Raw genomic sequence first — 19,008 nt, 5'->3', positions numbered from 1 at the left:
CATAGGGGCAGATTTATCAAAATGGGAGTTTAGAGCTTAATACATAAAAACTCACCCATGTTATATTCATTCCTATGGGATTTTTAGAAGCGTATTTATCAAATGGTGAGTTCTAACTTACACTTATTAATAAATAGACTTCTTAAAATCCCGTAGGAATGAATAGAACATGGGTGAGTTTTTATGTATTAAGCTCTAAATTCCCATTTTGATAAATCTGTCCCCTAGAGACTCACCCACATTCTAATCATTCCTAGGGGATTTTTAGAAGTGTATTTATCAATGGGTGAAAAAAAGAACTCACCATTTGATAAATACGCTTCTGAAAATTCCAATGGAATGAATATAACGGAGGTGAGTTTTATGTATTAAGCTCTAAATCTGCCCCTTACTGTTCTTGACTGCCAACCATTGCCCACCACATTATTCTGAGGTCACCTGATTGTATGATAAATGTAGGGCCTATCACTGTATTTATTATAAAGGCATGGCTCTGCAAATAAAAAGAAATACATACCTGCAATGTGGGAGATGATTTATCCATATTTCCCCAGCTCAAAACCCAGACCTGGTCATGTGATTTGTCATAGTGAAGCTTAACGGGAAAAGGGTCAGTGCTTACAATCTACAAAAAGAAAAGAAAAACAATTGTATAATACATTTAAAACACAAAATGACAAAGGGCCAGATGCAGTTCCACCAGAAAACATTATCTTATGGTTTATTACATGAAAACTTATGGGTGAGATTGCATTTTTCTTCCATAGACTTCAGTAGAGTTTTCATGTGATAAAAAGTGAGATCATTGTTTCTCACTCCCTCTATGGAAAAATCTGGAATTTAATTTATAAAAATAAATATGAAAAACACACATAAAATGTTGCTTTAAGGAGCTTGATATAGCAAGTGAACCCTTTACAATATATAATAAGGATATCTTGACCTATTGTAGGAATGATACAACATGTATTCAATTTTTTCCTCATATCTTCATAACGTGATCACCTCTTACAAAATTGAAAATCTTAAAATCAAACCAAAAATAAAACTTGAGCCAACATTTTACAAATATTACAAAACAACATTTACAATTATGACTAGTTACATTTAACTCAATCTTTTTATAGGGAGACGTAAATAAAAATAAATTCTGCCTGCTGCTCTACTTTGGTTCATAAAGCTGCTGTAGAGGGTATTAACTAAGTCCATGCAAGAATTGAACGTCCCCAATGACCAATCTTATCATCCCGAATATATCCTCAAAATTGCTCCTTAATTTGGTCATTTTGCCCAAAACAACACTGGGCAAATAAGCACGGTCAGTGATAGTATTAGTAACACAAGAACTATGCAAGCCACAAATCATCATCATTACAAGATGACTTGCTGAATTACAAAACCATTTAGAATCATTATTAAAATGAGAGCAGCAATAAAAATTACTTTTGTGAAACTACCATTAGTATGACATAGCTACTGATATATCTTTACAACACTTACATATTTTCAATTCAAACAGATTAGTTTCTCTGTACTTTCATATTCTAGAGAAAATGTTCATTTATTATTCAGTAGCATAGTGCCACTGCAAAATAATGTAAAAACGTGCAAAATCTGCTTTGAACTATAAAAAAAGTTAATGGGTTACAATGGCTTTTTATTCTTCCCTTGACATACCCAACAGCATATACATAAGGCAGTAACTTATATAGCTACTGTACATAAAGGCAGGGGCGCTGCTACCATGAGGCGAGTTGAGAAACTCACCTTAGGCGGCAGTGCCCCCAAAGTTACCAGGGGCGGCAAGTGCAGAGAGCTCAATTGAAGGTGCAAAAGATGGTGCAACAACAAAGTGGTTTGGAAGGACAAGCCTGGAAAATTCCTGGACAAGGCTGGAATTCCCTTCCTCTTTAATATACTGTACCTATTTGAATACAATATTCTAGAGAGATTTGATATTACCAAAACCATGTCTAAAATGCTGTAGTATAATAAATTACATGATTAAATGATTAAATACTATTTATTATGCTATGTAAAACGATATTTGCCAAAAAAAGTGTAAAAAGCTGTGTAAAGTAAAACCGTCCAAATTATATTAATTTATATTAATATATTATTTTTAAACAATATATAATAATATGTATATTAATTTTCAAACAAATTAAACACTGCTTAAAAACAAGGTGCATCTAGGAAGGTGGTAGGAAATGATTGACTCTTTTGAACAGAGCTATCTAAACTGTGTATGCTACAGAATAATCTGCAATTAAACAGTTTGTAATAATAATTTGGATGCCAATAAAGCGCATAATATAATGTGAATGGTATAAACTGATTATAACAGTAAGATACTATAATATAGCCATGAGCTTGTCAGAAAGTCGTGGTGGCTAAGCCTTGTAGCTTCCATGGGGACAGGTATTGAAGTACAGTAATAGCTTGTCTTGTTTTGAATAGTAGCAATGCCGACTCAAATACCTTATTTGCATTTACTCTTTTCATTATTTCAGCTACAGTTGGTGGCTCTGATCTCTTCCATTTAGTCAATGTGTCTAAACTGTTAAAATCTGATTGGCCACTTCTCCTTAGATTTGGTATTGGCTTAACCCGCAAGAAGGTGACAGGCTCTAGTGGGACTTGGCAAGCTAATAGTTAACTTAGAAGTTTTGCTAACTCTGCCCACAAAGGCTGGACAAAGGGACAGTGCCAGAATATGTGTAGAATCGTGCTTTGGGAACACCAATTCCTCCAGCATTGGGAGAGGATATGCAGAAAAAGTTTATGGAGTCTGTCTGTGGTATACTACTAAAAAGTTAGTATTTTATAAATGTGTTCCTTCTGTCATGTGCAGGAAACCATTTGTCTAGCATTGCCCCAGATAAGTGTCCAATCCTCAGGAGGCAAAGGTTGTAGCAAGACTTGGTCCCATTTATCCATATATCCATGTCTATATTGGGAATTGTCCAGTGGGGAAAAAGTTATACATTTTAGAAATTAGACCTTTTAGGGGTAATTTCTTGATTGCCAAATTCTTAATTTTTGTAGGGTGCTTAAATTAGCATAGGAAAATGTATGGTTCCAAAAAGTGGCAGATCTGAAAGTATTTGAACAGTCTGATGTTTGCCTGTGGATGACTCTCTTGGATTGCCTGAAACAGTAAAATTGTATGTGTCCTTGGGTTAAGTAAATCCCAAATAGTAATGAGTTGGAGTTTGGCCCATCTGCAGTAGAACAAAGCTGCAGTGCCTGGTTGGAATGCTGGGTTGTTCAAATAAGTTGTCATCGGGACCAGATGGCGAATGCTAGATTTTACACTGTTATTTTTTTATGTAAGTTCCGGCAGAAGAAAAAAAGTGTAAAGAATTGGATGCCGTTTTTATGCGGCAAAGCCTGCCGATGTGTGGCGAATTTTGTCGCCTTTTTTTACACAGCATAATAAGTAGGCCCTACAATATTTTATTTAGCTGTCCTGCAGGAAATATGGCAACACATAATAGTGTATAATCCACTCATGATGACTTTCTATACTAAATCATTTTATAGAAAATACAAACACAGTTTGTATACATAAAAACAAAGCTACCCAAACTCGGTCACATTTTCGATGGGATTGTATTTCATTACTTGTTTGTCAAAGAAGGTACCAGCTGGCTAATTAAGTGCAGCTAATTTAAACTAATGATATAGATCCTCAGGATAATGCGCTAATGACTAGTTGAGATTGCTGATGACACATAAGTGCACTCATGGGCTATTTTAACAAGCATTTTCTGCATCCCAGCTGAACCAGCTTTCCTTTTCCACTACAACAATGAGTACTTGTTTCTTCTGTTTTTCTGCTTTTTATAAAACCCAGCAATACTTCTAAATAGCCAGCGTGTATTTAAAGAAAAGGAAATGCATTTCTGTGGGTAAGTGGAGTCTTACTTCAGAATTGTTCAAATTATAATTTTGTACCGCATACTTTCTAAAACACGCTTTGGAAATAAATGTTATAACTGATTGAAATACGCAGCTCAATCTTGTAAACAATTGTTAACTGTTACTACAAATTATCCCAATTTGGGGGCAGAAGAGGCGGAACCAGAAAGTGGACTCTTTCAAGGAAATAAAAGTCAAATTACCAGAAGAAACAGCATTACAAATTACATACATTAAAGCTTTTTTATTTTATTTATTTTTAAGTCTAAACTGGGAAAATCCTAAAAGCTCATAAAAGCTGAACTACAATAAACGCTTTACATGTAACATAAGTCATAAAACAAACGTATAATTTGGGCTAAACGCTCTTCCACTTTCATAAGCTGCTAACAGCAGGCAGTCTTGACACTTCAGGCAATGTTTTTCTAATATTATTCTTTAACCTAAACATATTTTATTATCATTGTTCTTGCAGGTTTGCAGAACCATACCAAACTGACATGCTCACTGGTGCTATCACTGGTGCTATTACCCATAGCTAAACTGCTAAACAACACTATTTCTAATATTAAGGCCCTGTTCACATATAGCTTTTCCTATGCTTTTCTCCACCTGCAGTTTTCAGGTCAGGCAGAAAGGAGCGGATCAGAATATCAATATCAACATCATATTAAAAGTTAATTTGAAGGCAAACTACCCCTTTAAGATGACTTAATCTGTTACAATATATTTTATTTAATGTAATAAATACAAAGTATCACCCCCCAAAACTATAAAAAGACACAAGAAAATAGCTTGCAAAAAGTACTGTACAAAAGACACACAAATACTGGTATTTGTTTATGACAAACTAATGGAACTGATGACTTTGGTAAAACACATGTTTGGTTATTAATTGACAAATTATCCAAAAACCTGTTGTTGATAAACAAAATATTTACATTTGCGCATTATAAAAATGGTGTATCAATTTAGCCAACAAACATCTTAGATCTGCAGCCTTATTTACATATGGCAGGGAAGGATTCAAAGTGCAAAAAAACAGACAAAAGAAATGTTGTTTTTCACACTTTGCACCTTATCCCTACAATGTTCACCTACAGTTGCTGGTCCTTGTGCCCCAAATTGGACCTGTGCTTTCCTGATGAATATGGCACTGCCTGTTCAGCAGCACTGTATTCATGAGACGTTGGTGGATAAGTGGAGACATTTTGTTCATTTTAGTGTTATAGCTCTTGCGTTTCAGGCATTGGTAATTTCTGCTGTCACGTCGATGACTATTATTCACAGTGTTAAAGGAAAACTACATCTCCAGAACAAATAATTAACCAACAGATAGTTTATATTATGTTAAGTGATCTATTAAAGAATCTTGCAAAACAAGATCCTTTCCCTTAATCCACCATTTAGTGATTTACAATATGTATGGAATGTGTAATTTAGTATACATGTGCCAATGTCAATTTTAGTGCAGTGGTCTAATAAAATTATGAATATCTGCAATCAAACATTATTGGAAATTTGCCTAAACATTAATAGTTTGTATCGGAACAGTAAAAGTCCACAGGTATTTATAATCCCTCATTAAAATATAAAGTAGGAAGGTGCTTATATGTTATTCTCTAGAACAAAGTTGGCATGAGCATCACATAACAAATAATATGAAATAAGTGAAGGGATAGGATTAGGCGAACATTCAGTGCAATGCTATATGAAGTTATTCAAATACACAAATATTTTTCATAATAAAATATATTTAATTTTCTTGATACAATATCAACTTCTATACCAAAAGCTATTGATATGTCCAATTACTAAACCAAATTCTTGAATTCTTACAACAAAAATTGCAGGTTCATCTTGTGAGTTATATAAAACTGAGCGCTGTCACAAAGCAAAACCATGATAGATCTCTAAGCTCAAAGTGTGTTAAAACTTGTAATAAAACAGCTACTTTTACAAGGCTCTGCAATTTCCCAGACAGTGAACAGCACAGATGTATCTGATGTAAGTTAATTTATTTCTGCAGGCTTGTAACTTGAGGTTTAGAAATCAGTTTAAAATGAGGTAGGATAATGTTGGAATACAGTACAAAGCCTATTGATAGGAGAAGACTTTTGACATCTAAAATGAAATATCTGTAATTGGATGACCTTTGTTGCAGCTGTAAGCAAAACAAAGCTAACCTTCCAGGTCAAATGACAGCAGTTTCAGAAATCGAAGAAAGAAACTTGAAAATGCGCTATATTGCTTCTGTATACAGTATTAAAAATTGAATGATTATGAGGTATGAGAGGTATGAGGTGTCACTGTGAATCTGTAATATTTTAGAACTCAGTGCTTCCTATTTTATAGTTTCAAACATTAACAGTGAGACTTTTCTCAGGCTCCAAGTTCCAAGATCCCAAATCAACTGACCACCTGGTGTGCAAGGAGTCCCAAGCATTGTCTTAATGCGGACACATGAGCTCATTTAAAGTCCCTTCTTACAGTAAGTAAGTATTAGCCTATGTTAAACTAAAGCAAATAAGTCATTACACTCTTACATTTTTATGTATTTTACCCTAAATTCAGCTAAACAAAACCACAAAATAGTGGATATCTATCCTTATGCTTTTCCTGTAGCAATGTACTGTATACAGGAACTTTAATTGAGGTGAGTCAGGTTGTGTTGGCTCTTGCAGCAATAAATAATAAATAATGTAACACCTTGTTGGCCAGTAAAGGGTCAGTCCAGACTAGTATTAGGTAGAGCATGTGTTACATACGATCCCCCTTTCCCAGGATGGGCCTCCGCTAGGTGGGAGATGACCTTTAGGAGCTATTTTGGAGATGAGGATGGTGTTAAACTACACCTCCCTGATGCTGTATGGTGTAGTAATAGTAAATAGGACGCCAGAGGTTCTTTTGCTGATCAACTATTAAACATTTATTGTTACAGACAGGGTTGATGCATGGTAATACTCACAATACTGAAGTAGATGTTACAGCAGTTAATAACAGTTGTAGTTAGGCAAGGCAGAGTAACACCACAGTGGAGGTAGATAAGGAGATATAGTCAATCCTAAGGATGATCACCTGGTACTGGGCCGGATCCCTACAGCAACGGTGGATCAGGGGAAGATACTGCCTGATACCTATGTCTGACTGCGGTCCCTTCAGTAAGGCAAACAGAGCCTGGGTATTGCTAAACCCTTTTTAAGATCTCCTATGGTGGAGCGAATGCTGCTCATGCTAAATTGCCCTGACTATCTCACACTATATAGAGTGTGCTATTACAGTATCTATCCTCCTACTAACTTCACCTCATTCACGGGGCCCTGTCCCCGACTTTCACTAGAGCACCAAAGGGCTACTCTAGGGCAATTGGCTTTTACTGGGGCCAAGTCTGATCCCAGGCTCGATGGAGATGTTCCTGAGAGTCAGAAGGCAGCCAAAGAGGAAGCCACCCCTCCTTGCTAGACACTTTATCAGTCTACAAGGGGAGTGGTCATTCTAAGTAAACCAATAAGGCACAATATAGTGTGAACTAGATACATGGTGCTTTGCCCAGCAACAGCACTAGGAAATAGGTAGTAGGGATTTAAAGCCATAGGGACTCTAATACCTATGGGTCCCTACAATAATAATAGTTAAAGAAGCAACCAAATATTTATAGTTACATGCATTTCTATTATAAAAGATAAAAATTTAAATAATAGTAGAAATAAAACTATATTGTACCTGCACAACTTTTTGTGTTTGTACATCAACCAGAAGAACCCGGTTCAGGTGAGGTTGTGCTGCATATATAAACTTGTCTTTGACACTGACTGCAGATGCCCATTGGCAAATCTGAGTTTCTTCTCCATCATGTTTCGGGCAGACTTCACCCTAGATGTAAAGTAAAAAATGTTCATAAAGCATTATAGGTTGATGCATGATTGGGATTGTGACAGAAAAGAATCTTCATGTTAGAAATTGCTTTTGGGGTTTTATTTTTTTTTTAATACTATTTTGAGTTCGGAATCTCCTTGTGAAAGTCTATTCCATTGTCTATTCCTTAAAGCAACCAATTCATTTAGTTTACCTTATCCCTATTTATTTTACAGTACATATTTGACGCTATAATGGTTTAGTAAAATCTTCCTGCATTTGTGCAATACATGCGTGGGTTCAAGGCATCACATAATAGAACTTACACCTCAGCCCGGTTTCTCAATGATTATTACACTTTAAAAGCTGAGTATTTAGGTGATCAAATGACATGCTTAGATGGTAATCAGATTTTTAGTCTGTTAGAAAAAGGGGTTTTTATAGATCCTCTTAAATAAACCAGGATGGAAAGGAAAACAGTAAAGAACTGAACAATAAAAAATTAATTTGTTCAGATAATGGAGCTGAACTGTCTGTAACATTAAAGTCATCATTTTAAGCCTTGCAATCCATGTGCTTCATACTGCAACTACTGTCATAAAAGGTATTGGTCTTATTCTACTCATATAACCTTTGAAATGTATTACAGTTTTATCTTTTTCATTTAGCCAAAGCCAGGATTACTCCAGGAAAGACTGTAGGCTTTTTACTAAAGAATACAGTTGTAATTCAAAAGATTTCAGCCCTCATCATGTCAGTGTATAACCTGAATAAACATCAACGCTACAAAATTGCTTGATAATGGGCTGCAGAATTCGTTTATGAAAATGAACAGCGAGCTTCTGAATGGAGGAATAATCAAGGGAAAACTGCTGGTCTGAAGGGGGAAACTCACTAGTCCAGCTTAGGGCTATGGGCACAATACATTTTATTCATTCTGCAGTTTTTTTTGCAGAATAGCAGATAATAGTAATATCCAGTAGTGATGAGCAAATTTTTTCACCAGTCATGGATTCTCTGTAAAGTTCCACATTTCGCCATTGGCAAATTTTTTTGTGAAACTGCTGCAAAAATTCCCAGGAGAAAGTCCCAGTTGTGTCAAATAAGTAGCGGTCACATCAAATAAGTAGTGGCCCTGTCAAAAAAGGTTCAGTCACATCAAACCAGTCCCAGTCACATAAAAAAAGTTGTAGGCACCAAAAAAGTTGCGCGGTAGCTGCATTTAGCAAGTTTTTGACAGTTTTGCTAATTTTTCACAAAACTGAAACCAGACAAATTTTCTCATCCCTAATATCCAGACCTTGGTTTGCCCTGTAGTGTGCTTGCCATTACAATGCTTAATGACTATGTACATTGTACAATAATTATCAAGGTCAACTTGTATTAATGTTTGATTTAATTTCCTAATCAATTTAAGAAATCAGAGTACTGGCCTTCCATATATTTATTGGTACATGTACTGAGTTAAGGTGGCCATACACCTGAGGAGCCATTTGTTTCACTTCAAGTTCCACTTGTTTGAGGTCAGCAGCTTATATCTGCTCATGTATATCCAGCTTTAGTGCATGAAGCATTTTAAAACTGTTTTATACCTTTGTTTGTTAATGAACAGCAAAACAACTACTATGTAGTTACCTGGGTGCCAAAAATCTTCTCACTAGCTTTAATGTGCCGCTGGTATTCACATTCTATAGGTTGGATCACTTTGATACCATCGCTATTGAATACATAAAATAAGTTTCCAATCCCAAAACCTTAAAGAGAGAACAAATGTATTAATATTACTTTAAGCATTTTCAGCATGATGTGCACAAGAACAGTAAATTATGAGAGCAGAGATACTGCCTATACTTTTTAACATACATTAGCACTTCCCTTGGCACAAGGTCATATACCTGGGGTTCATTAGTGTTTGGTCACATATAAACTCACTGCTAAAAGGAATTAATGTACAAACAAATATGAACATCTTTAACACATTTCCAATACTGTACTGTGTATTAATTACATAAAGTACTATTCAGCATTTATTAAGAAAAACAGATGAAAAAAGTATTTACAAAATGGGGCATTTACTACCGTTTTTTTAAACCAAAATACAATTTTGTTGCAGAAAAAAACATGATTTTTTTTTTGTGATATAATTGTGACAAATCCAAAAGAAAAAAACCACGCCATCATGTAGAAGTCAATGGAATGTCCCTTTTACAACTGGAAGATCTTTCTTCGCTTCATAGTTTAGGAGGCTTTTGGGGGGGGGGGATTACGCTGGTTTTATAACCTTCACAACAATAACCAAAAACTTGTGGTTTTCGAGATTTTTCCACTTTTTTTTCGGTCATGCTTTTTCAGTTCAGATCTTCTGATAAATGGCTGGCATTCAAATGGGTTTATTTGTAATTTCAAAAAACTATAAAGCCATGAAAATCTAAATGTTACTAAATTCCCCCCATAAGGTCCAAGCACACCTGTATTTGTTAGGGTTATAAGAGCATTGCGTGTACATTTCCTACATAATGGGCCAGATTTAATTGAGTGAGAAAAAGGTTTATCACGTGAAAATATATGGATGAGATTTAATTTGAGGTGCAATTCAATTCAGAAAAACTCTTCTCACAGTTTATGACATTAAAGAAAAAATGGAATTAGGAGGAAAGTTTTTTCTCCTTGAACTGGATCTCGGTTATACGTTTTCACCTGAAAAAAACATGTGTTAACTTTTTGTCACTGGCTTGAATCTGGCCCATGTCTTTGTCTTCAAGTACACTTTTCTAACCCAACATTATTGTGGGGTAATATTTTAGTAAATATTAGCAGAACAATATTTATGTTAAAAGTTCAAGTTAAAGCTTTTATAAAAGAAAAAGCTGCACTGAGTCTTCTATCAAAATAAACACAGCATGTCTTGTCTTTTTTTGTGTACACATGTTCTTCCGTATCTGACTTCCTCTCTCAGAAAAATCCTTTATTCCTGGGGCCATGGTCTGCGCAGCTCTCTCCCTTCTCCTGCTCCCCCCTCCCTTAAGAAGTCACACCCCCTCCCATCAGAATGTGTGATCTGAGCTACCAGCCCCTAGAGCTGCAGCAGGAAGCTACTCAGAACCCACTAAAATGGCAGCTGCTACAGTATCTTAAACAGAGGGAGCTTCTAGGGTTCTTTGCTCAGATATGGTAAAGCTTTCTGTAGAATAAATATAGTGTTCTAGGTAGCACTAATGTGGCAAAACTATTGCCAGTAACATGCCAAAATGACTTTCCTTCTCCTTTAAAATAGGATATGCTAATTCCCACTAGCTACAGGAATATTTAAAGACATGAAAGCCCAGACATATAGACATGACCTTTGAGCACTGAATTATTTGTGGGACTACCATCCCTATTGTAACATTCTTCATTTACAGAAAACATATTTCACAATTCATAGTGATGAATTCTCCTTCCACGATCATGTATCATGAACAAATGTTGCAGCCAACTAATATGATTGCTTTGTCATTTTTCTAACCCAACATTATTGTGGGGTAAGGTTTTAGTACATATTAACAGAACAATATTTATGTTAAAGCTTTATTTTAAAGCTTTTATAACAGAAGGTTATATACAAAAATTATACAAAAAATATTAATTCAATAAGGATTACACATTATTATTATTGTATAATGTATCATCACTATATAAACAAGAGATGATGATGATGATGATGATAATGATGATTATGGTGATTATTATTATTATTATTATTATTATTATTATTATTATTATTATTAATGGTAATAATAATAATAATAATAATAATAATAATAATAATAATAATAATAATAATAATCACCATCATCATCATCATCATCTCTTGTTTATATAGTGATGATACATTTCACAGTGCTTTACAGTGATTGGTCATGATCCCATCAGTACATGCCCCAGTGAAGCTTACAAACTAAGGTCCCTATCACATTCATACACACTATGGTAAGTCTTTAACAGGAGCCAGGAACCTGCCTGTACTGTATGTTTTTGCAGTGCAGAAAGAAACCGATGCTGAAACATGGAAAACATATAAGTTCCATGCAGACAGCGTTTAGGCAGGGTCGGAACTAGGGGTAGGCAGAAGGGGCACCTGCCTAGGGTTCAATGATTGAGGGCGCCAGGCAGGAACCTCTCTTGCCTTCCCCTAGCCCATGCTCCCTTCTCTTGCCCCCGGTGGTTGTCATTACACTGTGTGGGCAATAACTTCCTCATTGGGGGGGGGGGAGGTGGCTAGTGATGAGCGCATTTTTCCACGAAACTTCAGTGAAAATTCACAGCAGAAAAATTCACAAAAAAAATAGACACCTGTGACAAAAAAGACGCAGGCGACAAAAAAAATCTCGCGACAAATGTGTTTCACAAATTTTCCGGCATTACGCAAATTTTCCGCCGTTTCGCGAATTTATGGTGAAGCGAAATGGGACAGATTCGCTCATCACTACACATGGCCCCAGAGAGGCTGCTGGGTAGTAAAGTGGTCTAAAACAACAATTACAATAAACGATTTTATAGCATTTATAAATGTACAACAGTTATAAATAAAACATACATGTACACTAATACTATAGTTCCCTAAGTCCAACCAGGCAAATCCAGCAATCTTACCACTTCTTCTTAGAATAGAAACCACCATTAAGAACCATCCGTAAATGGGTGAGATACTCTGGAAAGAATTTGGACTTTTGGAAAAGTTTATTAATATTAGGCTTTTGTGGAAATTGTCTTTCAGCTTGAACTATACGCTTGTTGTGTAAAAGGATTTCTATTTTTTATATTTTTGGTAAGAAATTATTCCACTTAGATACATAATTATTTGTATGTTTCTTCAGCTACGGTTGTGGGTGTTATGGTACTGCTATTGGAATTTTATTTATACAAAGATAGCAAATAACGATATGTAGCTATGTAGATCATAGATAAGCAACACAGAGTGTTCCAGCTGCCCAGTTGTTACCAAATGCAAATAGGATAGTGGGAGGCGGATATAAAAAGAAGTCCTGATACAGTTGGATGCATTTCAGCCTAATTAATAGATTTGCCTATGATCTTCATAAAATTTATACTTGCCCCACATTAATACTTCCCAACATTTATATATATATATATATATATATATATATATATATATATATACTTCTATATCTTCATCTCCCTAATATTTTTTATCTACTTTTCACCTCAATGTTTGTTCCCAGCCCTGCCTTTGTCAAGTCTCCCTTGTTTTCTGATTTTCCTGTTCCTAATTCAGTTCTCTTTTGCCCACCTCCATGTGATGCTGTCATTATAGGGCAAATAAAATAATATCTTTTATCAACAGAGCAACCACTAGATTCTAATTGTTAAATGCCAAAAACATTTAAAAGCAAAAATTGTATTGGTTGTTTTAACTCGCTACCTGATACTAAGTTTAGCAGCTCAGCAGCTTTGGAATCATCTCATCTGCAGGGATAAGAATCACTTAACTACATTATATTTAAATACATCATAAAAGAAAAATGGGTGAATACCTTCTTTTCGCCACAATATATTGGAAACTGCAGCATGTGGGAAAGGGAAAAAGAAACACAAAAAATGCAATGAATGGATGAACATGTAAAATGATAGTATATCTTTGAAATTATGTCCTCTATTAGACATTTGTAAAGTTGGTTATCTTTCAGTCGATCTAGCAATAATACGACTATTAAATATTTTTACACCTATTACCTATTGTTTTGATTTATAAGTAATTTTTTACATATCCCCCTAAAATGTCACTGTTAAAGAGATACTGGCACCAAGGGGCTGATTTACTAATCCACGAACGTCCGAAAAGCGCCCAAATGCGTTTTTTTCGTAATGATCGGTATTTTGCTATTTTTTCTGAAATTGTCGCGCCTTTTTCGTAGCCATTACGACTTTTACGCAAATTGTCGCGACTTTTTCGTAGCCATTACAATTTGTGCGAATTGTCGCAACTTTTTCATGGCCGTCGCGCCGAGTACGAAAGTTTCGGATTCAATCAAACTTTCCTTGGGCCAGGTTGGAGCTGCAGAGTGCCATTGAGCCCTATGGGAGACTTTCCTTGGGCCGGGTTGGAGCTGCAGAGTGCCATTGAGCCCTATGGGAGACTTTCCTTGGGCCGGGTTGGAGCTGCAGAGTGCCATTGAGTCCTATGGGAGACTTTCCTTGGGTCAGGTTGGAGCTGCAGAGTGTCATTGAGCCCTATGGGAGACTTTCCTTGGGCCAGGTTGGAGCTGCAGAGTGCCATTGAGCCCTATGGGAGACTTTCCTTGGGCCGGGTTGGAGCTGCAGAGTGCCATTGAGTCCTATGGGAGACTTTCCTTGGGCCAGGTTGGAGATGCAGAGTGCCATTGAGCCCTATGGGAGGCTTTCCTTGGGTCGGGTTGGAGCTGCAGAGTGCCATTGAGCCCTATGGGAGACTTTCCTTGGGCCAGGTTGGAGCTGCAGAGTGCCATTGAGCCCTATGGGAGACTTTCCTTGGGCCAGGTTGGAGCTGCAGAGTGCCATTGAGCCCTATGGGAGGCTTCCAAAATCATGCTAAGTCTAAAAGTTTTGCCCGCAGTTTACGAGCGCTCGATATGAAAAATTTGCAACAAGATACGAGCAAATCGTAACGGCTACGAAAAAGTCGCGACAATTCGCGCAAGTCGCAACGGCTACGAAAAAGTCGCGACAATTTCCGAAAAAGTCTTAACGGAGACGAAAAAATCGCAAAAAATATGAAAAAGTCGCAAAATGTTCGTTTTCCAATCGAAATTTTTCCCATTCGGATGCATATTCGTGGGTTAGTAAATCAGCCCCCAAGAATTAATATTTTTATTTTTACATCTATTATAACATTGTCTTTGCATGCTATTTATAATTGTGCCATAAAAGTATTTGCCTGATGCTTTAACATACCTATTTAATCCCCCATGTTCCCCTATGAGGGGGCTGCCATATTTGTGCAGCAGTAGGCCAGTAGCATTAGAAGCTATAACTGACAGGCTGAGAAGGGACAGTCAGGTTGGCAAAACAAAACAAAACAGTAACACCAAAAAATGAAAGAGCTTTAAAGTAATAAAAATATAATGTACTGTTGCCCTGCACTGGTAAAACTGGTGTGTTTGCTACAGTAACTGTACTATAATTTATATAATAAGCTGCTGTGTAGCCACGGGGGCAGCCATTCAAGTTGGAAAAAAGGAGAAAAGGCACAGGTTACATAGCAGATAACAGATAAGTTCTGTAGAATACAATAATGTTTTATCTGTTATCTGCTATGTGCCTGTGCCTTTTCTCCTTTGAATGGCTGCCCCCATGGCTACACAGCAGCTTATTTATATAAATTATAGTAGACTTTCTGAAGCAAACACACAACTTTTACCAGTGCAGGGCAGCAGCACATTATATTTTAGTTACTTTTATACACTTTCATTTTTTGGTGTTACTGTTCCTTTAAGTAACAATTACTTACAAAAGCAGCCCTATCAGTGAAAAATGATCAACATGACCTATAGGTAAGTTTTAATGTACATTCATATCTTGGAGAGTATTTTTTTAATATCCTTTTAAATACTGTGGAATGCTCAGGTACATACAGAATGTGTAATATACTGTATACATTTATTTTGTTTGCAGAAGAGATGTACACTGTCCTCCAAGTACAACATAAATGGTTTCAGGTCTCCTTACGATTGTTAGGTTATAATAAGGTACATATATTCGTCTACAGCAGTTAATGATTCAGAGTAAAGTATTTGAAGCTACTGTACTTAGATAGTTGGTGTAAATGCTACTTAATGCTAATGGAATGGAATGAGACTGAATGCATTTATAGAGTGTTGCAAAACTGGAATCTTGTTATGTTTGTGAGAAAATTTTAACCATAGTATATTTTTCTTTGATTTCTTAAATGTATTTTTTAGTTTCTTTGAATGTATAACATTTTATTTCACCTCTTCATAATGACATAATGGATATGTAGCTAGAGTTATCCCAATAACTACACCCTTAGAAGAAGGGACCACCTTACATACAATGGTATTGTTGCACTTGTATGGTCAGACAGAGAAATACACTGTGAACATAAAAGATGAGTCCATAAACATGTAATAGGCAGCCAAAAAAGCAGCACAGTGATCAGATGTCTAAATTAGAAAGAAGAAAGAATAAAGAAATGAACATCTTGTAAACGTATCAGTGGCAGCAGGAAGGCAAAACTTGGCATAAGTATGCTTGAAATAAAATCTGGGCAGATATCAGTTATTTGGGCAGTTGTTATTTTTCTATTTAATGAATAAAAAAAGGCAGCAGTTCTATGAAAAATGTATTTCCTAGGAAAACAAAGCAGTTTTGGTCAGTACAGTTTATATAGAAAGCTAATCATGGAATGCCTTTTCCTCTCCCCTCTTGTTCCCCAACCTCCCTTGTTATTTTGCTATAGAAGCCATTTTCTTGAATGTTATTTTGCTATCTGTAACAGCTTTAAAAGACTACATGATAGGATACATATTGAGAATGCAATTTCTAAATAAAAGTGGATGTCAAAAGTTGCTGGGGCCTTGACTCCAAAAAATGCATGGCTTGCATCAAGTTGATGGTAATAAGTAGCTTCTTTTGTTTATTAAAAATCAGGAGCTTTTACTATTATGTAAATCTGGCAGTTGGAAAGAATAAAGTCTAACATTGGCTTATAACTTTGCCTGTCTTACTTCGACAGAAGCCTATTTGTTCATCAATGGTCTGCATAGATATCTGACATCTTGAAAAATTGCTTTGGATGAGTGCCCTCCCTCCTTGTAGTAAGGTGGGGGCTAGGGAATGGAATGGAGATGCATGGCTATCACGAACTGATGTGGATGGTGGTTTTGAAAATGTTATTGCTGAAGCCTGGCTAATTTACCTTACAGTACTGGCTGTCTGGTGTAAAGATGTGCTATATAAAGGTGTATGGGATGGGGAATTGAGGATTAGCTGTGCAGACAGTTTCCTATGCCACAAATTGTTGGCTTTTAACACACACAAAAAGAAACTTGAACCTTCATGATGTGTGCTGTATTTGGACAGTATATGTTACAGAAAAAACCATCTCATCTATCAGTCACTTTCTGCAATTAGAAAGTGACAAACATAAGAAACAATGGCGGCCTAATGACCGTTGCACCCTAGGCAAGCCTTACTTACTTACTGCACCCCACAGGTGACAGGCAGAGCACATTAGCTTTCCCAAACTCTTGCGAGAACTCTAACCATTAGCCCACCCCCCAATGTAGTGTCTTAAACATGTTCCCTTTCTGCCTATGCCTAGTTCTGGCCCAGATAAGGAAATATTTCACTATTTACATTCACATAGACATATGGATCAGCAACAACCCTCAGAAATATTCCTTTTCATTTTTTTTTTGTTGATTTTGAAATGTAAAGTCTTAGCTGGAAGCTATACAAACACTTCCATAAACATTGGCAACAGGAAGAAATAGTTAGAAGACATGCCACAGGCATCTCCTATATAAAATATATTAGTATTCTACAAAGGCAATTGTACATGTGCATATACAGTATATTTATGCCTAGAGAGGGGGTATGTAGACTTTTCATTGCCAGATGATTTTCCAACAAATGTGCTGCTGCTGCAAGTTGCAAAAGAACATCAGATTTCCAAGGGCCAGATTTACTTATGTTTATATTTTTTCTTTTTAGCACTAAAAGGCGTGTATTTTACTAATTACTTGAAAACACAAAATTTTAATTATCTATCAAGTGTTAAAACCACATAAAACACTAATACTAAGACATCTAAGAGCTATCGAGGTCATGTAGTCAGTGGGAGCTGTCGTAGCCAAATTGTAACAATCATTAATTCATTTGTGGTTTTAGGGTTTTTTGTGATTGTTTTCATTTGTAAGCACATTGTTTTTCAAAAATGAGAACTTTGTGGTTTTTTAATTCGGATTCTTTTCACTTTTTCGTTTGTGCTTTTTATATTAGGCTGTTTTAATGAATTACTTTGCATTTATGGTTTTAGTGAAAATGAGTTTTTTTGTGGTTTAAAAAATCGCTAAAACCCCTAAAATCTGAATGTTGATAAATGAGCCTGTAAATCTGCCTGAAATAGGCTGTAATTCTGTAACAAGAAATTTTACTTTAAATACATTAAAATGCCGTGCTCATAGAGAAATATATTGAGATAAGATCTTCGACTCCATTCACATTAGTTACTTTTTATTCTATATCATCCACAGTGATATTTGGATGACATGGAATAAAAAGTAACTAATGTAAATGGAGGGTGCACATCTTTTGCTAATACATATACAGTGGAGGAAATAATTATTTGACCCCTCACTGATTTTGTAAGTTTGTCCAATGACAAAGAAATGAAAAGTCTCAGAACAGTATCATTTCAATGGTAGGTTTATTTTAACAGTGCAGATAGCACATCAAAAGGAAAATCGAAAAAATAACTTTAAATAAAAGATAGCAACTGATTTGCATTTCATTGAGTGAAATAAGTTTTTGAACCCTCTAACAAAAAAAGACTTAATACTTAGTGGAAAAACCCTTGTTTGCAAGCACAGAGGTCAAACGTTTCTTGTAATTGATGACCAAGTTTGCGCACATTTTAGGAGGAATGTTGGTCCACTCCTCTTTGCAGATCATCTCTAAATCCCTAAGGTTTCGAGGCTGTCTCTGTGCAACTCTGAGCTTGAGCTCCCTCCATAGGTTTTCTATTGGATTAAGGTCCGGAGACTGACTAGGCCACTCCATGACCTTAATGTGCTTCTTCTTGAGCCACTCCTTTGTTGCCTTTGCTGTATGTTTTGGGTCATTGTCGTGCTGGAACACCCATCCACGACCTTGTCCTGTGCCCTTAGCAGAAAAACACCCCCAAAGCAAAATGTTTCCACCCCCATGCTTGACGGTGGGGACGGTGTTTTGGGGGTCATAGGCAGCATTTTTCTTCCTCCAAACACAGCGAGTTGAGTTAATGCCAAAGAGCTCTATTTTGGTCTCATCAGACCACAGCACCTTCTCCCAGTCACTCACAGAATCATTCAGGTGTTCATTGGCAAACTTCAGACGGGCCTGCACATGTGCCTTCTTGAGCAGGGGGACCTTGGGAGCCCTGCAGGATTTTAATCCATTGCGGTGTAATGTGTTTCCAATGGTTTTCTTAGTGACTGTGGTCCCTGCTAATTTGAGGTCATTAACTAACTC

General features: G+C 36.3%; 1 protein-coding gene across 2 annotated transcripts in view; it reads right to left on the bottom strand.

Moving 5' to 3' along the window:
* fstl5 (follistati like 5) overlaps nucleotides 1-19,008 on the bottom strand; it is a 262,487-nt gene that overhangs the window by 14,193 nt on the left and 229,286 nt on the right. Inside the window, exons 11-14 of one of the 2 annotated variants that reach the window (XM_002934742.4) lie at nucleotides 13,314-13,340; nucleotides 9,415-9,533; nucleotides 7,648-7,797; nucleotides 518-625 (exon numbers count right to left, since the gene is read on the bottom strand). In XM_002934742.4, coding sequence (XP_002934788.3) covers nucleotides 518-625; nucleotides 7,648-7,797; nucleotides 9,415-9,533; nucleotides 13,314-13,340 — 404 coding nt within the window. The remainder of the gene's footprint in view (nucleotides 1-517; nucleotides 626-7,647; nucleotides 7,798-9,414; nucleotides 9,534-13,313; nucleotides 13,341-19,008) is intronic. The other variant, XM_004911161.3, reaches the window with a different exon arrangement.

Source organism: Xenopus tropicalis, chromosome 1, assembly GCF_000004195.4.
Source record: "Xenopus tropicalis strain Nigerian chromosome 1, UCB_Xtro_10.0, whole genome shotgun sequence".
NCBI lineage: Eukaryota > Metazoa > Chordata > Amphibia > Anura > Pipidae > Xenopus > Xenopus tropicalis.
Note: the sequence above shows the minus strand (reverse complement) of the source record. Positions and strands in the feature narration are given on the sequence as shown.